Source organism: Onychomys torridus, chromosome 12 (genome assembly GCF_903995425.1).
Source record: "Onychomys torridus chromosome 12, mOncTor1.1, whole genome shotgun sequence".
Classification (NCBI taxonomy): domain Eukaryota; kingdom Metazoa; phylum Chordata; class Mammalia; order Rodentia; family Cricetidae; genus Onychomys; species Onychomys torridus.
In genome coordinates, this window is record NC_050454.1 from 6,823,344 (window position 1) to 6,845,589 (window position 22,246).

The 22,246-nt window shown below is 44.3% G+C and overlaps 1 protein-coding gene across 1 annotated transcript in view; it reads right to left on the reverse strand.

Moving 5' to 3' along the window:
- Positions 1 to 11,877: 11,877 nt before the first annotated feature.
- The window catches only part of P3h2 (prolyl 3-hydroxylase 2), a 152,261-nt gene continuing 141,892 nt past the window's right edge, over positions 11,878 to 22,246 (reverse strand). The window contains exons 12-15 of the mRNA XM_036203770.1: positions 21,846 to 21,963; positions 20,885 to 20,960; positions 17,510 to 17,650; positions 11,878 to 12,370 (exon numbers count right to left, since the gene is read on the reverse strand). Of these exons, the coding sequence (XP_036059663.1) occupies positions 12,278 to 12,370; positions 17,510 to 17,650; positions 20,885 to 20,960; positions 21,846 to 21,963 (428 nt within the window). The 3' untranslated portion in view covers positions 11,878 to 12,277. The remainder of the gene's footprint in view (positions 12,371 to 17,509; positions 17,651 to 20,884; positions 20,961 to 21,845; positions 21,964 to 22,246) is intronic.

Here is a 22,246-nt window from a genome sequence, read left to right on the forward strand (position 1 = left end):
GTTCTTGGAGCCTGGGGTGTGGCAGCCTGAGCACTTGAAATTTACTGATTCATCTCTTTATGACCTTTCTCCATGTCTGAGAGAGTGGGAGACAAATTTCTCACCCTGGAGATAGTGTGGCAGTGGACAGAAATTCATAGGCATGATGGGAAACTCCTTTTTTTTTGAAGGGATGTTATTTTTTCTAAAGGGATAGACTAGAACCTTTCCCCTGTCTTCTCTAAAGCCCCTGTCCTCATCCTCATAACTAATTGGGGAAATCCACCTACGTTGGAGACCACTGGGCTGGTACTAGGGGAGATGTCCGGGCTGTTCCCTGCTCATAAGGTGCATCAGTACAGGACTTTGACATCAGAGGTGAGTGCCTCCCGTTGTACCATTTTCCAGGCTCTTGGGGTAACTTAGCCCTGGGCAGTGACTCAGTTTCTGTCCTGTTATGAAATGCCCGTGCCAGCTTAGCAGTCACCTGCCTTATTTGTATTTCTGCACATGTGGCATGAGAATATGTGCATATCCTCTGCTCAGGTGTGGCTTGAGCAATACCTCACTTTCCCATGTTAAGGCCTCTGGCTTTTGGACTCCATTTAAGTTTAGCAAGAAAATCAGATTCTGGTCTTTCTTGCCATTATTTCAGAGACTCTGAGAAGAATTCTACTAGTACCATCTTACTGAGTTTGACATCTGTGTTTTATAGTTGGAAAAAGTCAGAATGAGAAGTAGAATGTGGTTTTGCCATTGCTTCTCAAGTCCCAAGTCACTGAGTTAAAATGAGTAACACTCAGCCCATTGCCCCTCACACTGCTTACTCAATTCTTCCTTTAATTCCATGTGCCTGTGTTTGTGTATTCATTCAGTGAGCACTTCTGACTACCCTCGATGTTGTGTGCCTTTTTTAAACTCTGGAAATACAGCAATGAAAAGATTCCTATCCTAGACAACTGTCTCAGAGGGTTGTAGTCCATAAACAAAGTGAATCAGGTGAATAGTTAGTAGAAAGATTAATAATAAAAGCATGAACACGTTGAATAGAGAAAGGCAATGATATGGATGACCAGATGTTCAAATGTAAAGAGCTATTATGGCTGGTTATCCCAAGAAGGTAGACTGGGATTCTCACTTGCCACAAATGGAACACATGGGCACCTATAAGAATTAGTTCAAGTGTAAGTAAGTTAATGCAAAGACCCTGAGGCAGGAGTATGCCAGCCAATACCAGGGACAGTAAGGAGACCAGTACCACTGACTACAGGGCAGAGGGTATTGGAAAGAGAACAGAGAGGCCACTGGCTCCAGTGTCATGGGAAATTATAATAACTTGGCTGGAGAGTGGGAAAAGTGGTGAATGAGTTTGTAGAGTGACATGATTTGACTTGTGGGTTTTTTGTTTTGTTTTTTTAAGTATTGCCCATTTCTGTGCTAAGAACATACAGAACAGAGACAAGAGCAGCAGCAAAGAGAAATATTAATGGGTTACTTTCAGAAAAGATACATTGGTGGCTTGGAACAAGGTTCTGATAGTGGTAGTAGGCACAAAAGTAATGTCTGTAGATAGCAGAGGTGGACGAAAGCTTGGGAATCATGGGTATGAGAAGGGTATGGACGGGAGAAGGGCAGAACAGGGCAGCCTGTTCAGGAGAGAATCTGAAGTTGTCATAAGAGTGTAAGCAATCATAGGTCTTAGTGAGGGTTTCTATTGCTGCGATGAAACACCATGACGAAAAAGCAAGTTGTGGAGGAAAGGCTTACACTTCCACATCGCTGTTCATCACTGAAGGAAGTCAGGACAAGAAGTCACACAGGGCAGGAACCTGGAGGCAGGAGCTGATGCAGAGGCCATGGAGGGGAGTTGCTTATTGTCTTTCTTCCCCTGGCCTGCTCAGCCTGCTTTCTTATAGAACCTGGGACCACCAGCCTAGGGATGGCACCTCCCTCAATGGGCTGGGCCCTTCCCCATTGATCACTAAATGAGAAAATGCCTTACAGCTGGATCTCATGGAGGCATTTCCTCAACTGAGGCTCCTTCCTCTCTGGTGACTCTAGCTTGTGTCAAGTTGACACACAAAACCAGCCAGTACAGCTTCCTAGAGGGAAACAATATCCCAGAGCACAGCAGCTGTCCATGCTCCCAGGACTGTGCTGTTTTTTAACACCTCCCTACTGTGAAAGCAGAAGTGATGGAAGGATGAGAACGTTCCAGAGTCCATGGGTGGCCCCATACACCTGTTCTTTGTTCAATGCGGCCTCAAGAAGTCAAAAGGTTGGCCACCTCGTAATAGACCAGGACAGACTATGAACATCTCACCAATGAAAATGGAGACACTAGGGCAGCAGAGAACACAGGGATGCAGGTAGAGAGCAGGAAGGCTGGGAGACACAGACAAAGGCTTCAATGCAGAGTTCTCCATGCCAGAAAGGTTTTTGATGGGCTGGGACCATCTTTGGGAGCATTTCAAGGGAGAAGTGACATCACCAACAACTTGGAGAGGTCACTATGACCTTCATTTTATTTTCATAAAAGTGTGTATTAAAGATCACATATAAAGATATCAGGTGAGGTAAAAGGTGCAAAGAATGACGTCAACAATCAGAACAGAAACTATATGTATCACAAAACTTTCCAGTCACATGTTCTGCTGCCCCATGGACGTCCACAAGTCTAGCAAGGTCACATCCATCTAAAGCAGTGGTTCCCAACCTGTGGGTTATGACCCCTTGGAGGTTGTCTAAGACCATCAAAATCAACAGATATTTACATTACAATTCATAGCAGTAAAAATTTACAGTTATGAAGTAGCAATGAAAATAATTTTAACATTAGGAGCTGTATTAAAAGGTCACACAGCTCTAGCAAAATAGAGAACCACTGCTCTCAAGCCAAGGATGTCTTTCATTGGTGTCCTGTTTGCAAGGATGGCATGAATGTTCTCCTTGGCTCTGCATCTCAGACTCATGAGTTTTGTCTTTTTCTCCTTGATGACCCTGCCAGCCTCTAGGTCATTTCTTTTTCTTTTCTTTTTGAAAATGTCTCCATTTAGTCCTTGACTCCCTGGTCTCTCTGCTACAGCCTAACTAAACCAAGCTACTTGATGCCCACAGAGATGTGTGTTTGGATCAGTAAACATGGACTCAGACAAAGGCAGGCAACAGGATTGGAGAGGAGTGTGCTCATGGAGAACTTAAAACCAATTATTAATAGAAGTTTGTCTGCTCTGTTATTTTCATGTGCCATCAATCATAGATAATCACAATGGTAAATCTCCTTCCCACTGGCACAGACCAATCCAAGGCTCCCCTTTCCTAGCCTGAATCACTATAAGGGATTCCCCATTGATCCCCATAATACCTGTCTTTCCCCTCCAACACCACAAAGGCAAATTTTGCCAGTATGACAACTAAGGCATAAAAGCACCCATCTCTGGCTTCCCCAAATCTCACAATCCTCCTGTAGTTAAAGCCCCAGTATCTCATTCTAACTAGGCCAATACCACAATGCCCAGACAATAGCTGAACCATGTTCTATTTACTCAACATCCCAAACTCTAATTTCTAAAATTGGATGTGCCACAACAATCTTTGGTCCAGTTCAGGATACCTTCTGCATTAGCAAGAAGGAAAACTAGTTTTGATTCCGACCCTATCAGCCATGGCTTGGATGAGTTTAAGCAAGTCACTTTCCCCCGAAGAGGCTCAATTTCCCATTAGTCAGGTTAATAGAATACCTACAAAGCCTCAGTCACAGGGCTGCAGGGAGGGCCAAATGACATCATGACTGTGAAAGCCGCCACCCTTATAAGCCACAATGGTGGCTGTGAATGGCAATGGTAATATTCTTCACAATGCCAGAATCTTTGATTTTGCTTGTATTGTTTATTTTACCTGCAGTGCCTTTTATGTTAGCTACACCATATGACGACAACCTGTAGGTTAACTGCCTTACAAGGATTCCCTATCCTCTGCAAGCCTACCCTGAACCCTGCTCTCAAATACCTCCCAATCAAATACCTCTCAGATGCCTTCTTTGTTTGCAGGCAGGTACCAGCACATTAATCTTATTTTGTGCATGGTCATCTCTCTTGGTCGGTAAGTGCTACATCTTATGTTTATTTAACATCCTTCCTAATTGAAAACACACAATGGAAATTAAATCATGTCTTGACAACGTGGATGTCTGAGTGAACAAATGGGTGCAGAGACGTCTCTTTTTTAACCCCTCAGTGCAAAATATGCTAATAGTGCCCTCTGCTGCTGACCAGTGGCTCCATATTTTCTATGCAGTGGAAGCAAATGCCGCAGACCCATAGTGGAAGAACGGTAGGTGAGATGGGTAGAAATGGTTGTGTGCCTTTCACAGTGCGTGGGGCTGAGTAAAACAACGATCAAAGCTGAAACGTCACGTGTGCATGAATCCAGGGAGTCAAAGAGCCCTAGGAGGTGGCTGTGGGAAAGTCAGATTTCTCCTTTCTACACAGGAGCTATAAACACAGACAGCTAGTTTACAGTTTTAACTCAAACTTTCCATTTTATGTAATGAGTTTCTCATTCCCTGTATCTGTACCAGTTCTCACATCTAGAGGTTATTTCCACATGGTATTACATGACAACTGAGTTGAAGCTTCTACAGTTTTGACAGACAGCCAACAGCATCGCCAGTAAACTGCCAAAGTACCACCAGGGAACCTCCAGCCCTCTTCCCTGCCTTGCCGCTTTGTGTTAGACAGTAAAATGACCACCTCCTTCTAGAGATCATGTGCCAAGTTCAGGGTGTTTGCATCTCTAACCTCAAATAAGGCTCCTGATATCTCAGGAGAGGGGTATTACCAGTCTTTTCTTCACAGATAAATATTTTAAAATCGAGAGAGGAGTAAGAATGTCCTTTATTGAAGAGCTGGTCCAAAGCAGCAAGAGATAGCAAGGGAGACCTGGGTCTGAGCTCATGTTCTCCTATAAATCTTTAGTTAATTTCAGTACATTAACTAACTACGGAGTATGGGTGCAGAGGAAGGACTGGAAGGTCAGGATCTGCCCTGGCTTTCCTTTGCTGGTGGTCCATAAACACCAAGTATTGTTATGGCAATGTCTCTATCCTGGGCTTGATCATTTCACGCCCATTGGCTGTAGAGAGCTGAACACTGGCTTCAGCTCCACAATGGAAAGCGTTCTGCTAAGCACAGACAGCCAAACATCTTCCTCTTTAATTTGTCCATCTTTCTCCACATGAAGGTTTTATTTCACAGGATTCTAGACGTAATGATACAGTCTCTGCTGATTCTGAAGACAGACTGGTTTAGTTTTCACCATGACAGTTAGTCATATGTGACCACTGGATCTTAGTGGGCAACGTGTCCCAGTGTATAGGCACACCTCAGAGTGCCCGGGACATGGCCCCTTCTGGTACTGAGCCTTTGAAGTGGCTCACCAGCCCTTCAAAGCAAAGTTCCTGGTACAGGGAGCACATCTAATGTGCTTTTATTACCCTTAGAGACAAAAAACCCGCACTCAGAAGCCAAATGTCTGGAAGGAAAAATCTGTACCCTGCACTCAGCCCTGCGGCCTGGAAGTTCAGAGAAGGCAGGGAGTGCTCTGTGAGGAAACCGGGGCATGCCCGGACAGAGGGCAGGCAGACTGACAGCTGAGAGTCAGGGCCGGCCGCCATCTTGGGAGGAGTCACCCCTTCAGGATCTCTGCTGGAGTGTGCAGAAGTGGGTGAGGTCCAAGGACAAATAACTCTGGGACATTCCCCTGTCTCCTACCTATCCCAATATCTCAAAACTGTCAGAACTGCAACATTGGAAACTGACTTTAAATCAGATGATTTATTTGTGTTACCTTTCTTCTCTCTTATGTGTGAGTAATAGCCCACTGTCCCTGCATGTTGGGGAAAGCTTAGTGACCCATCACAACAGGAAGTAGCCCAGCAGACCATTCTCTCTAGTCAAAGAAGCCTTGAGTGGTAGCTCTTGATACACAAGACGAGCAGATAAAAGGTATATTAAGACCACTCAGAAGCCTACTGTGTAAAAAGCTGTGACATTGTTTATGTCGAATACTGGGAGGCGGGAAATACAGTTGTAATTTAATTACCAACATTAACTTCAAAGAAATAGAACTAACTCATCTTCATATTATCTCACAAGAAAAACATATCCCGAGACTCCGAACTTTAAAAATAGGGGGGGAGAGCAGGCGTGTGTTTAATAAATGTTGCTAAATAACAGTGGATATCGTGAGAAACCAAAACACTGTCCTGGTGACCAGGAGCCTTTAAGTCAGTTTCTGAGCCTCAGGGACTCTGTAATTTCTTCTAAACCTAAGGAATATTATTGCCTAAGATCTTCAAAGGTATTTGCAAAGGTGAACAGACCAAAAAACGGGTAGAGAGAACAAGCAAGGTATGATTGGACACTGGTTGTGTAAGGCCTATTTGACCCTTGGGTTTTAAATAAGGCAAATTGGCTCCATTAACTCTTGCTGAAGATAATTTTCTTCTAATGTTTCCCAGGGACTCTGAAACGCTGTTCTCTGTGTACCTGGGAAAGATGTCCTTTAACAAAAACACATGGCTTTCTGATTTTCATTAAAAAGCTCCCCCCCACCCCTCCCTGAGCTTAGCAAATGCTTTCAGCTTTTCAGACATCATACTTCAGGGTGGAATGTCCTCCTTTTCCCCAGTCTGATGTGAAAGTGTAAGGGACTGTGTGAGTAGACTGGCCCCAGGGTGTGTGGGGCAGAGAGTTCCATGGGTTCCTCGGGCAGTGGAGACACTGTCGGTTGGGAGTGGGCTCTGGCTGTGTGAGGGCCTCTCTTAGCCACTTCTGACAGTAGCTTCTCCTCTCCTCTTGGGTAGGAAGCATGCTCCCCCAGGGTTCCACTCCACCCACTTAAATAATACCTCCCTCGCCAGGGAATGAAATAAAACTTCCTCCTTCCCTGGTATTTATTTGGATTTTCACAGCACTCATTAAAGTGTTTTCCTAAGGCAATCCGCAGTAGAGAGCTAGTCCACCCTACCCCCTAACAACAACTCTGATGTGAGCTCTCAAAGGCTCAGTATTTTAGCCTTCCCGAAGCTGTATTCCTCACATTCAGGACTTGTCACTTGAGGACAGTGGCACAGTGAGAGCTCCCAGGTCACAACATCTGCTTATATACCACAGAATCAGCACTGAAAAACCAGTTCAACCGTCACGTCTCAAACCTTTCACCATCCCAACCGCTCCCTTCTCTGAATTCATCTGGCCTTTCCTGTCGACGTCTAGATTAAACCTCGCACTACAATATTAATTTTATATTGCCAATTCATTTATATATTTTTTTAACCTTACTTGGAGGCCCTCCATTCATTCTGAATAGATTGCTTGGTCTCTTGCTTAGCCATTTAAAACCATCTGAGAAGTGAACCCATTAATCTAAGAGCTTTGCTCCACCATCTTCCCTGAGATTGTCTCCTAGGCCCCTATTTACAGAAAAAAAAAAATTGCATTAAATGTTTCTCATAATGATGTGCTTATATATGAATGCCAAGTGCTTCAAGACTATAAAATTCTTTATAAATGCCAACTATGATTATGTCTTTGAAACAATGGGACATATGGTTAGTGAGCGGAAAATGACGAGACACGGCCAGCAGTTCTGCCCAGTCCCTGTTTCTACCCCACCCACCAGCAGAGAGTAGCTCAAAGGAGAAAACATGACCTGAGGGGGAGATGGCTTTCACTAAGGTCTATGGGACTTCTTGGACCTACATCAGAGATCTGCCATCACGAGGGAAGGCACAAAAGTCTGAGAAGTAGAACCTAGGCAAGGGTTTCCACATATAAATGTGATTAATGTCCAGTTTGAGTTTGAAATGGAGGCTCAGATGAAGACACTGCTTTTTCTTATTTAATAAGTGAGCAAGTGAGAAGGACAGTTAGCAGGAATGGTACCCAGCCTTTCTCCTGGATGCTCTCTGCTACTAGCCTATGGAAGAAGGAGAAGCAGGACATGTCCTCTTCTCCTCTTTTCTTCTCCCTCCAAAAGTACAAAAATTGTGACCAGAAAAAAAAAAAATGTCTGTTTGAGAGTGAATTAAATGGTTAATCATATCCTCCCTCCCCAACCTTGTTTCTGGAAAAGAGAGTGGGAATATAAATTCTTCAGCTATTTTGTTATGGCTACTTAGTAAGATTTCTGCAGCCAGAGATGATTCACTAATTCAAACATTTTCACATGGCATCCATTGTACAGCAGACCAAGGTCAATGATCAGATTATTCCATGCTGTCCTCGTCTGGTCTCAGAAGTCAGGGCAGTAGAGGGCATAGAAAACATTGGGATTTTCAGGGAGGCTCATAGGCAACAGGGAGTCTCACAACCTGACTCCATAGCTGCAGCCCAACAGTGATGCGACTTGTCTTGATGTGTCTGAAGATATCGACCAGGTAACAAAACAAAACAGGCCCTGTGTCTCAGATTGAAAACATCAAATTATCCGGGAGCCAAAGAGATTTGCGGGTGGGCCTCTGGGACCATTTCGGGAGGTCACGTCACATCATAGCTTTCTTGACAGCAGGTGGAAGAGAACCATGGCCTCATGGTTTGGAATTTTTGCCAGATGGCTCCTGTTTGCCCCCCAAGAGCTCGGGATGTGGGATTACTTGCACCTTTCCCCCACTTTTCAGCGATGGCGCTGTCAGTCTCCACAGAATGCTTGATGCTTTGGCATGAGGACCTGCTGAGGTGGCCCCATTACTCTCTCCTTGACGCCAATGAGGGAGTTGTTCCCTGTGGCTGTCTTATGTGAAATAATTCAGCATTTGTACTTCAATTAAAATTCATAGGGATATATTATTAAATGGAACTGACTCATTCCATGGCTCCTCTTCAGCTGAATGAGTGCCAATGAAATGTAACTTACGTGCTAATGATGAAAAGCCAGAAAAATGAAGAGTTCCCTGTAGTTGAAAGGCAGGCTGTGTAGAAAGCATTTCACATCCCAGGGGGCACCGTCCCATGTCAGTCTCTTCCAAATTTAAGTTGAAGAATGCCTCTGCCTTTGAGGGACAGAAAAAGACACCCAGCCATCATCTCCATGCCTGTCACGAACTTTGCTGGGCACTAGGTATGTCTGGAATCAAGTTGAATTAGGGATGTGTGTCCAATGCATCTCAGGGACAGTAGGAAAAGTGTGTCACCACACAGCTATTCGCAGGAAAGGAGTTTCTTGACTCTGTAAAATTAAACCTTCTTTTCTGTTAGCATGTTAGACAGGCCTGGATGACAGAGGGAACATCAGCTCTGAGACTGCTTCTCTTCTCTCTGTAAAGATCTTGCTTCGCCTTCAGGCCCTATGCTCTGAGTGTAGGGACTGCCGACTGGCAGCCACTATACTGTGTTTGCTGTTCACCCTGTATGTCTTCACCTGCTAAATGGGCATCATATCCCATGCTTAGAAAACCCCTGGATTCTTCAGGTGTGAGCACATTTAATGGTAAAATGGTTTAATACGATAGTACGATGAGAAACAAAAGCCTTGTGAAGTTTCGAATTTTTACAAAATGAAGGGGCAAATGGTCCCTTAAGCCCCTCTGTTGTTTAGGCTGCCTTGAGCACAGAGTCCTTCTGCGTAAACTAGAAAAAGTGCCCCTGATGGAAGAATTCAGACCTGCAGCACTATGGATGAGTAAGTCCCATATTTGGTCAAAGAGAACGAGGTACCAGTTCTCTAGGTAGAGGAAGACCTGAGCCTGGATTCCAGCCCCCATGTGCGAGACATCCTTGCATCCCCCATTCCAATAGCTCTGACTTTAGTCTGGTCCCGTCTGTCAGAATTCAGTCATCCCAGGATCATATCTGAGGCCCCATTTTTGCCCAAAGAAAAAGAGGGAATTGAATTGTAATTCCTTTGACTTTCTTCAACTCTCAAGACAACAACAATTCCAATGGGATTTTCCACTTCTTTGCAAACAGGACTATGTAACATAGAGACTTGAATTTTGAGTTTGGCTGTCTTAAGTCATCTGATGGCACTCCCTAAATATTTGAATGAAATTATGCATGGTTTGATGTGGAGCAGATTAAAAAATGAATGCTTTAGTAGATCCTCAGTGTTCCAGGTGTAAAACAACACGGCCAACCAGCAGAACGGGAACAACCACTCCCTGCTGTCAGCATGGCACAAGATGAGATCTCGCACAACAGCGGCGGCATCTCCTGAGGCCTTTGCCCGCTTTCTATAGGCTGAATGGCACACCCTATGCTCAAGCTGCTGCCTCTCCCCAGCCATCCACGCACCCAGGAAACAAGAACTGTGAGGAGCCAAGGACTGATTTCTTTGTTGATGTCTTGTTACCAGAAAACAGAAATCAGATCCTTGCCCAAATCTGCCGATCATTGAGTCTGAGTGCCAGCAAGTGCTTTGCAGTGGAGAACAAACAAATAATAATCAACTTCTTCACATCTCACCAACTGTTCACCTAGAGTTGGGTTTAAAGTTTCATAATTGCATACACCTGTAGCGACCTCATTCGCAACTCTCAGGTGTTAGCAGAAATGTTTGCTCCTATTTGTTAGTATTTCTAAAATTAGCCTTGCTATTTATTGGTTTGTCTCTTGAGCAAGGCATAGGATTTTGAAAAGAATTATAATTAATTGCACCGTTTTCAGAAAAGGAAACTGGGGCCCAGAAAGAGGAAGGGAGTAGCTCGAGGGGACTTGGGAGTCAAGTGCTTTTCCCGTTCTTCCATGGCAGAGACACAACCAGAATTCTGGTTTGGTGGTGAAAAGCTGGCTGCACACAGTCCTGCAGTTGAATTTCTCAGTTTCAGAGAATAAATGTTCTTAGCACTAACCAGATCACCAGTGGCAGGAAGTAAACCTCCCCTTTACTAATGTACGTTGCACTAGTAGATGTGGTATCCCATTGCCTAGACACGCCACAGGCTCCCAGAAGCTAGACTAAGACCTAAGGCCAAGCACTGCCTTTGCAGTGAGCCCCTATGTCTTCAAGTTCTCTGGCTTAACATCCTAACTTGCTAGCCAGAGCAAAGCAAGCGGCCCACTTTCTTGCCGCCTACTGTCTGCTAGCGAAACTGTCATGGCCCCATTGCTCCTGGGTTATCCCAGACAGTTCCAAACCACCATGGGAAGATAAAATGGACATTTACAAGAAGACAAATGCTGTAACAAGGCGCTCTTTATTAAACACCTCGGACCCAGCGTGCCTCTGTAAGCTGATAACCGCTCCTGGAAGAGGCTGCCCAACCTAGGCAGACAAGGAGCAGGCTATGAGAAGGATTTCCGATTTTTCACCAGCAGCAGCTCCTCTCTAGCAGCCCAGCAACAGTGCCTGAGGCAGGGGGATTAAAGACAGTCTTCTGACATCATTGGAGTGAACCTGTGCTGCTGGAACCTCTGTGACTGTTTAAGGACAAGTTGGAAGCTGCCCCTTACAGAGTACTTTGGAGGGGAATCAAAACTTCTGTTGAAAATATCAGTCTTCACGGTCCACAGAAGCCCTGGGAAGGGAGCCCTGGGTCACAGTCCTTATTCAAGTGGTGGCTTCCTCAAGTCTGAAAGATGCTGCTGCTTGTGATTCTTAGGGTCATGCAGACTGAGTCGGGGGCTCCTTGGACCCAAGCCAAGCTTGCTGTGAAGAGTCTGCATCAGCCATCAGCTCCAGGAGAGGCCACAGGGAAAGGCAGTAAGCCAGAGGCCTGAGACCAATTCACCTAACTTTAGACCTAGGGCACACTCTAGCTGTGGGGTTGCTGAGAACCAGCCTATTGTGTTGAGATTCTGAATGTGCAGCAAGTTAATTGTGTACGTGTGTAGTGTGTGTGTGTGTGTGTGTGTGTGTGTGTGTGTGTGTGTGTGTGTGTATGAGAGAGAGAGAGAGAGAGAGAGAGAGAGAGAGAGAGAGAGAGAGAGAGAGAGAGAGAGATTGTCTACCTGGGTGGTATGTGTTTGGTATACGTATGTGTATTGTCATGTTTGGAAATTTCTGTGGTATGTGAGTGGCATATGTGGGTTTCTGTAGTATATCTGTGTTGTATGTTTGCCTGTATGGCTGTGTGGTGTGCAGAGTGTGTTTGATGTGTGTTTAGAGGTGTGACTGGGTTCTGAATGATGAACTGAAGACAACCAACGCACGAGGAAGGCAAAGCAGCTGAGTTAGGAACAGAAGGGGAAGCTGGCGACTCATTATATCCTGTTAATTTATACCATGGCTCTGTACAAAAATAAAAAAGTTTTTATAAGATTAACAATTTAAATAAATAGTCGATAGAACACTCTCTTTTCTATAGCTCATCTCTGGGGTTAATATTCAGTCCATGCTTCCCACGCTGCTCTTGATCCAAGATGGCAATCACTTCATCAGCCTGAATCCGCTCCTGCGAAAAGACAATTGATACATTTCTGGGATAGGCGTAATAACCAGGCCCGGCAGCAGATGCTTCCCCAACACTTCCAGCCAGCCATCTGTGCAGTCAGGGAAAAGCCTACTTCATCCAAACTGGCGCATTCTCCATACATCCCCATGTCCTAAGCAATGACCTTCTGAGCGATCTCCCGAGGGAGTCTCATCCCATGATAGGCTTTCTACCCTTCCTGTCTCACAGTCCCGCCACCATCTCCCAACTCAGCGTTTAGACTGAGCTTATAATGTTCTCCCCTCACCCTGTCATGCTCTTCTATGTCTCAGAAAAGCCTACTGTGGCTCAGCATTTGCCTGAAAAACCTGGCCCTGGCCCTGGTCCTCTCCACTGGATACAGCTTTGGCCCTGGCTTTTCTGTGTCTTGTTTCTGTCCCCATCATGAAGCATGGCTATTGGCTTATTTTAGGCCAGAGTTTCTCAGCCACAGCATTACTGACATTAGGGTGTGTGTGTGTGTGTGTGTGTGTGTGTGTGTGTGTGTGTGTGTGTAGAGGAGTTTCCTGTGTGCTATAGATGTTAACATCCCTGGTATATAAGATGTCCCCCACTTTGTGAGAACTAAAAATGTGTCTAGACATTGTGAAACGTCCCCTATAGCTAAGTGCTACATCTTAAGAGTAACTCCTTCAGATCCTTCTCCATAAGTGATCTAGAAGGTTCCAAACAAGTTGCACTCCTCACTCAGGCTCCTCGTGGACATTCTCCCTGATGTTGAACTGCAACACTGTCCTATGTGGGGATTAACAGCTCCAGTTGGTTGCAGGTTCTGTTTCCTCGGTGGGCTGTCAGGTTTTCTTAAAATCCACACCTTTCTGTCTTTTCCAGTTATATTGTGTCCTGCCTCTCTGCTCACCTTATACTGTGACTCCAGATTACCTCAAAGTCTCTAAGTGTTCATTCTCAAAATAGTTTCCCAGCTCGAATCTGGACAAACGCTCCCCTGGATGCTTTCAGTTTAGCCTGAATTTCCTTTACTCCACACCAGTGCAGCACAGGGCCAGCGGGTCTTCCGCCAAACATCACAGGCAACCTTCCACATCAGTTACCCACGTTATTCATCTAATCTAAGTCCACATGTTGGCTGACGTCTTTTCTTTCCAGGGATTGGGGGAGTTTACACCGGTGTAGAGAGCAGAGGGTGAGCACAATGGCTTGCTGGCAGCTAGAATAAAAGCCACGCATCTTTTAATATGAAATAGAAAATGTGGTCCCTGCCTCCTTTTTATCCTCACCTCCATCCAGCTCTTATCTTTTATAAAACCTTTCCTTCTAGCTTCTTTGGGGGCTGGGTTTTTTGTGTGTTTCCTTGTTGCCAGGAGTTAGTTGGATCCAGGGGCTCACACATGCAAGGTGTGTGCTCTGACACAGACTTTTCCCCAGTGTGACTGTGTTTCTTGACTCCCCTTCTCCAACCCTCTTCTTCTCTCTGGTCTTTTGCAAGTAGTCCTCTACCTGGGATACCCCTCCCCCCCCCCCCCGCCACTCTCCCCCACTCCCCACCCATGTTCCTGTGTGCTGGCTCTTCCTGCCACTCGGCCTGCAGCTTGCATGGCACATGTTTGGAGATGCCTCCTAGTTTGTCTACCGTCTACCGTCAAGTCAATTATTTTAGCCTCTTTCCTATGCTTTTGGGAAAAAAATCTTCTGATCATTTACTTTTTTTATTCCTTCCTTTCTTTCTTTTTCTTTCCTTTTTGATTATTTCTCATTTTTTTCTTCTTTTAGAATGTAGGTCCAGGAGAGTGGAGAATCTCATTTTCTTGATCACCGACCTATTTCCACTGCCAGTAAAAGCTACTATCTCCAGGGCTGGAGAGATGGCTCAGAGGTTAAGTGCACTGGCTCTTCTGACAGAGGTCATGAGTTCAATTCCCAGCAACCACATGGTAGCTTATAACCATCTATAATTATATGTATAGTCGGAACACTGTATACATAATAAAAAAAAATCTTAAAAAGAAAAAAAGGTGCCGGGCAGTGGTGGTGCACACCTTTAATCCCAGCACTTGGGAGGCAGAGGCAGGTGGATCTCTGTGAGTTCGAGGCCAGCCTGGGATACAGAGTGAGTTCCAGGAAAGGCACAAAGATACACAGAGAAACCCTGTCTCACAAAACAAACAAACAAAAAAGCTACTAACTCCTGTCAAGGGCTCCACTATTTTAAAGAAGAACTATTTATGTGGATGAAGGAGGAAAATGAATCTCCCTAGAGGAACCCATCTTATAAAGCTTATTTCCAACACTGCCTCCCAAATTAAACCTTTCCTGGCTGACTCTTCGTGCCCCTAAGTCGCCATTTGCTGCAGACAATTCTTCCACAACTTGCCTAGTGTTTTAGTAACTTGAGTCCCTGTTACCATCTCTCTGGTTTGACTTAAACGGATGGGTTATGCCCCATCCAATTCCGGTTCCTCAACGGCTGTCCCTAGTCCAGTTTCCAGCACACTAAATTAGAAGAAGAACCAGATTCTGATTTGAAAACAGAGTTAATCATGCTGTCACACATGGGCAACTAAAGGAGCAAACAGACACACTCACGGAAGACTACATAGTTGCCCCTGACAAACTCATGGAAGACTACATAGTTACCCCAGACACACTCACGGAAGAGTACACAGTTACCCCAGACACACTCACGGAAGAGTACACAGTTACCCCTGACAACCTGCAATGCTTCAGCAGCTGACACATGTGGGAAGCTCTCACATTTGATGGCCAACAGAAATAGTCAGCATGTGCTTCTCTTAAAGAGAGGTAGAGGGGGGGCCCCCAATGCTGGGACAGATGCCTACAAGGCACCGAACATTTTATGTGTGTGTATGACTGAAACTTCTTGAAGATCAGGAGTATCTTTTATTTATTTATTTATTTATTTATTTATTTATTTATTTATTTATTTTATCTATCTATTTATTTATGTTTGTTTGTTTGCTTATTTGTTTGTTTGTTTAATTATTTATTGTTTAGTCTTTCAAGACAAGATTTCTCTGTGTAGACCTGGCTTTCCTGGAACTCACTCTGTAGACCAGGCTGGCCTTGAACTCAGAGGCCTGCCTACCTCTGTCTCACAAGTGCTGGTGTTAAAATCATGAGCCACCACCACCCATTCAGTAATACACACACACACACACACACACACACACACACACACACACACACACACACACACCACATATAATCTGCTATTCACTATTCTTGGACAGGCTTTCTTCGCTCAGGGATCCAGTCTAAGTCGGGGTTTAAACAGAGATTCATAATCTTTGTTACATATTAGAGAGATCTGGGGAGTTATAAACCCCTGGAACTGAGCTAGCTCCTACATAACATCTGAAGGTAGGAGTCAGGCATTAATGTTCTTAAAGACCCTGAATCAAGACAGAGGAGAAAATTTTCCATTAGCGACGCTAAGAGGCGCTTGTCCTTTCCTACAGAGACCACTAGATGCCGCTAGAGCCTGCAGAGTGGGGAAGTTTCTGAGGCCTTTACCAAGAGGCAAGATTACTGGTGTTGAAGCACCCTGAGAAGGAAGGAGCAGAGAACTTGGTTTGCATTAATTATTTCAATAAAATGCTACAATGCATTGCGAGGTGTGATATCAGATTAATACTAAAAACGGGGATGATTTTTCCACAATTTGTTGTCTGGACCTTAAGATAGGGGGAGTGGTGCTGGCATTTTGTAGATTAAAAATTCAAGGAAAGAGAAACTACAGGTGAAGCAGGCCGCTGAGTGCCCCTGGAAGGTTTCCTGTGCCAGGCTGTCATTGTCTTTGTGTTTGAGCACGGATCCTTACTGCCTCACTCCAGGCACTTCTGCTGTGAACTCCTTCCCTAGCTGTGGGACCTCCCTGCTCCTTGTAGCACAGGCTTCTGTCCACCTCTTCACCCTAAAGCCCTACCTAGGCAGCAAAAAAAGTGCTTCAAGAGTGTGGGCAAAAAGAGAATGCCTGGGGTTGGGGATTTAGCTCAGTGGTAGAGCGATTGCCTAGCAAGCACAAGGCTTTGGGTTTGATCCTCAGCTCCAGGAAAAAAAAAAAAAATGCCATTTTAGATTATGGAAAGGGGGCTATTTCTAAACTGCTGCTGCTTAAACTGGACTCGGTTTACAAATTTAAAGGGAAAAATATGGTATCATTTTAAGACCGGAAATTCAGAGGCTGGGAGATGACCCTGGTTAAGATACTTAGGGCTCAAGCTGGGCAGTGCTGGCACACGCCTTTAATCCCAGCCCTCGGGAGGCAGAGGCAGGCAGATCTCTGTGAGTTCGAGGCTAGCCTGGGCTAGAGAGTGAGTTCCAGGAAAGGCGCAAAGCTACACAGAGGAACCCTGTCTCCAAAATACTTAAGGGCTCTAGTAGAGGACTGGTGTTCAGTCTTCAATTGCCATGTCTGGTGGCTCACTCCTCCTCCAGACAGCTAATACTCATCAGAACGTCACCTGCACTCACACAGGCACATACTCACACATATACGCATTATCAAAAACTCTGCCAGTCTGACCATCTGGGCTCTTGACAGATGGAAACAGTATGTGTCCCTACTACTTCAAATATAATATTCTTTTAATGTTCAACTAATGTAACAAATAATAGTGATTGTCCATGTCTCTTTATCCTTCCCCACACATGAGTTAGAGATGTTTTGATGATCTAATCTTTTTAATGACCATGAGAAAGTCCTTGGCGGCCAATGGTATAGTATGTTAGTGAACTCAAGATTCGGGGCTGGAGAGATGACTCAGAGGTTAAGAGCATTGTCTGCTCTTCCAGAGGTCCTGAGTTCAATTCCCAGCAACCACATGGTGGCTCACAACCATCTGTAATGAGATCTGAAGCCCTTTTCTGTATACATAATAAATTAAAAAAAAAAAAAAAAGACTCAGCATCTGTTGTGACAGGCAATGTGCACTAATGATGCCCTGTTTCTGCAAATGCCTTCATGGTTAGAACTCAACGGGGTAAGAGCTGCTGTTCCAACCCTCTTCTCCACAGATCTCACTGCAGAAGTCACTACAGGCTTAGGAACAATGTAAAGGACTTTTCTGAGAGAGGTCAGGCCAGGGAGCAGGGCTGCCTTTTGGGTGACTGTGAACTCACCAGTTCTCTGTAAAGAGGGTCTAGGGTAAACCACAGCGCCACTGCACAGCGCTGGCCTTTGGTGACCGCCTTCACCCCATGAGGGTTCTCTCCGCCAGATGAGAAGCTGATCATTCGCCCACACTTGGGTTTAATAGAGGCCTGACAACAAAATGAAAATTAGATTTTGAGTTCCTACACCTCGTGTCCCTTTATCATTTCTTCTGTGTGATTATTTATTGGGGTTCAATTGTGACGCAAAGAATGATGGGATCTTAGCACTGAAAAAAAAACATAGATTGTCATGATTAGTTTTTTTTTCTTACCGGTAAAATCTAAATAGTTTCAAAATAATTTACCTTATATAATAACACCACTTAAGCAACATGCGTGGCAGATCCCATGCACACAGGAATCACATGGCATGTGCTCTGGTGATCACATGCCCATCCAAGAACACAAACCTTCCACTTCACTGCATCACTACAGCTTTTGGTACTTCCAATTCATTGATGCTTAAGGTGGCTGTGCATTTTAATATCTGTGAACTTAGAAGGAAACCAGACTAGGAGGGGGGTTACCAGAGAAATTTTAGGTCGCAGTCACCTGGTTATACACCTCTTTAATTCTCCACCTGTACCCCTATGGTTTATGCAGTTGTCATAACATGAAGATCTGAGTTCAGGTCCTTCACACTGTTCCCGTCTAGGGGACACACAGGCATCACTTGGCCATCTCCAGTGATGAGAACACACCAGCCCTTGGGGTGGCCTACTCGTGGCTCCAGAGATTTGGAATGACTGATAGAACAATTCACAGCTAGCACACTGCTCAGCTGTCCAGTGACTTTCTGGCACACACTGTGTATAGTGTATAGAGAGCGAACACACACTGTGTATAGGGTGTATAGTGTATAGAGAGGGAACACACAATGTGTATAGTGTGTATAGTGTATATAGAGGGATCACACAATGTGTAGAGTGTGTATAGAGGGATCACACAATGTGTAGAGTGTGTAGAGTGTATATAGAGGGATCACACAATGTGTAGAGTATGTAGAGTGTATATAGAGGGATCACGCAATATGTAGAGTGTGTATAGTGTACACAGTGAGGGAACACATACTGTGTTGTAAAAGGTGTGTAGTAGGAGGAGACACCATTTTGGATCCATTAGGAAATAATGAAAGTTTATTCATCCCATTGGGTTTGGACAAGTGCAGCTGGTGAACAAGAGCAGCCCCGGCCATTGTGGGTAGGGAAGACACGTGCATTCTACACCTATGAGGCTCTCTCTTTCTAACCCTCTCAGGAACATGTTTGAATTTTTTTCTAAAGTCTTTGGATGCTCCATAGATTTACTCTGGTCCTGTGAATGTGTGTAGGCAAAATTGAAACTAAGAACCCGTGTGTGTGTGTGTGTGTGTGTGTGTGTGTGTGTGTGTGTGTGTGTGATGCACACATGTGCAGGTGTCCCTGGAGGCAAGAAAAGGGCATGGGCCCCCTGAAGCTAGTGTTAGACAGTTGAGGCACCGGGTGTGGGTGCTGAGAACCACACTCTGTGCCCTTCAGTATTCAGGGTGGGGAGGAAAAAGGAAACCCGCCGCTTCCCCTGAGATTGGAAGAAGTTTGAAACAGAGAAGGAGGGAAACGGGAATTCCTCATTTTTAACAATTCCTACCTGATCATTCCAATCATCTACAAAAGCCCTAAAACTCTGCTGCATAAATCATCATGAAGTGCTAGTGAGCTTTTCGACTAAAAGCTTAACATTTTTCCATTCACTTTTTGGTGGGAAGTAGATTGTGGGTTTTGTGGGATGTTTCGGTAATTAGAGCTGTAGATCTATGAAATGAGAATATCGTCCGCCTTCACACATGGAAGCAGCAAGACAGCTGGCAAACTCAGCAAAGAAAGCCAGTCTCGGGACCGTCTATCATCCGGCACTTCCAATTGTGGCCACTAGATGGAGTAGAGGCAAAGGAATCGTCAACCATCTGTCCCCCCCCCCCCCCCCCCCCCCCACTATTTAAGAAGTGACCATTTTTCTTCTTTAGTTTCCATGTTTTCAAAGCTTGGAAATAAAATGTTTTCTGTGCAGAGCTCTTCTAAATATGAGAATCCTTTAGAGGAATTTAAACTCCAGTCTAGATCATTAATCTTGGTTTGTTTTTCCCCAATGTAGGAAACCTCAAACCACTTACTGAAATCTTTTTCTTTCCCAACAACAACGAGGCAACATGTCTGTTTAAACAGACACCATTGTACTCAATTTCATGAACTATTTTAAGTTATAACCATGTTTCTGTTCACTATCCCCACAATCCTCATAATAATCTCTTTAAGCCAATGATATATAGCTCAGGATATGTAATGTTCCCTGAATGACCATGTGTATTTTAGAATGGAAAACTATATGCAAGCGAAGACAGAGTGCATAAAACATGGGAAGAGTTTTGAAAGTTGTTTATGTAATGCCAACACTTTGAAGTTCATCATGCACATGTCCTGATCACTTAGATATTTCAGGAAGAAAGATACCTCATAACCAATTTATAATTCATAAGTTCTTCATTTGAGATTTAGTGTTGTTATAGTGTGTTTGATCTTAGGCTTAAAGACCAAAAGAGTCTAACTGTATCATCTTATAAGTGCTAAGGAAGTTGGTTTCTGAAGGCATTGGCCTACTTATGAATAAAATGGTTGTGACTTTTGATTTAAATATTTGTGAGTATAAATATCCATTTGGAGGTGAAAGTTCATGACTTATACTTGATTGTATATACCAGTTTGTATGCACACACATTTGGAAGTTCACGCTCAGTCTAAGCACACTGGCTACTTGAAGCAATTGATTTGTTCTATTTGTTCTGGACCTGAATGACTTAGGATCTTTTATTTGAAGGTCCCTTCAAAGTACTTGACAGAGGCCCAGAACCTAAGCCCGCCATTCTCAACCCAGGGGACACGACCCCTCTGGGTGTCATAGGTAGATATTACATGGATTCATAACAGTAGCAAAATTGTAGTTATGAAGTAGAAAGGACATAATTTTATTTGGGGGGGGTCACTACAACCCGAGGAACTGGACATAAAGGTCACAGTATTAGAAAGGTTGAGAAGCACTGCTGTAGGCTTTGATTCCAAGTCTAACATTATTTATATGATTGTGATCAAATCCTTAAAATCCTTTCTCAATTTTCTCATCTTTAAAATGGACTGAAACAGTCACTTATGCTTAACATTTTTATTATCTATAAATCACTGGGGTCCTCTTTATTTCTTGAATTATTGAGCTCAGATGTATTTGAAATTCAACAACTTGCAAGACATTGGGAAGGTGGTAATATTGAAGTAAAAAAACCCCAAATAACTTTTCAGGCAGCAGCTTACTCACAGTCACAGTTTTAGCATCCATTTCAGTGAAGATGAACTCTCCCCCTTCAAAGTCATCGTTCATATACAGGAGCGCACTGTAAGGAAAGGGAGGAGCCACTCAAATGACAATGTAGTCCTCAACAGCATCACTGGGAAATATTGAAGACTAGTGACGAATGGACCATCCTGAACAGTAAACTGCCTTTGACATTGACTCTCCAAAACCTTGAAATTAATCTCAAGGATAGCCTGGGTTATACTCTTGATGCTTATTGATTCCATTTGCATAAGGTTTTAGTTTCATTTCAAACTCACTTTACATTGTCAACACCTACTCAGGCTTTATTTCATACAGCCCTCTAAGCTCATCCATGCTGCTTATGACGCTCTTCCTCCCGCATAGAAAAGTAACCCCAAAGGATGGGTTTTTCTTTCCTTAACTTTGTTAATGAATTCCTTGTGACCTAGCTTGGCATACAGATAGGGGCTGCTCTCTAAATGTTTTAAATAAAATAAATATAGCAACAACTGACATGTTATTAAACATACATAGTGACTACATACTAAGATATATTGTTGCATGCTAGGAGATCTTCTCTTAATGTACTAACATATCTCCTCATACTATACAACAGTATTCTCTATTGAGTTTCTATTTTCTTAATGGAAAAAATGCAGTTATAGTTCTTGGAGACTGTGAATAATATACACATGTATGTGAAAAAGTGCTATGTACTATGTACGCTGGGAGACCAGGCCCTTGTGGGAAACACATGCAAAATGATATGCCTTAGTGAAACACACTGATTAGTAAAGCAAGCTGTCTATTTCAAAGGAGGCAATCTGTGCATGACGCTTAAGATAAAAATGAGACGGCTCGTCTGGCCACGGCTCCCACTCCAGGTGACCCCTAGAGATCTCTACTTCACAGAGAGGAACAAGCAGCTTCCTGCTTTCCACAAAAGCTTCATTAGCACTACCTATAGTCCCTGAAAGTGTAGGCGGGAGGCTCCTTCCAGCACTCATTAGCTTCCGGATCCAAGAGGCAGTTGTCGGCATGAATGGGATGGCTGAGGTCGTTTCTTCTGTCCTGCTGCCCTGCCGGAAGAAGGGACAAGGGTGAGAGCAGGGCGGAGGAGGAGAACAGGAACACCACACCGTACAACAGCCGAGAGCACACTGCGACATGCGTCATCAGTCCTCTGCGACCGTGGAGAGACAGCGGCGGTGCAGCCATAGAAAGAGGACACCGTCCAGAGACTCCTGAAGACAAACGGGACAGGAAACAAGGCCACGCCGCGCCTTGTCTTCTTCAGTATAAAAGATGGAATGCCTATACCTGGGTAAATCCCATGCATTTTATGGGTTGAGTTTCATGTCG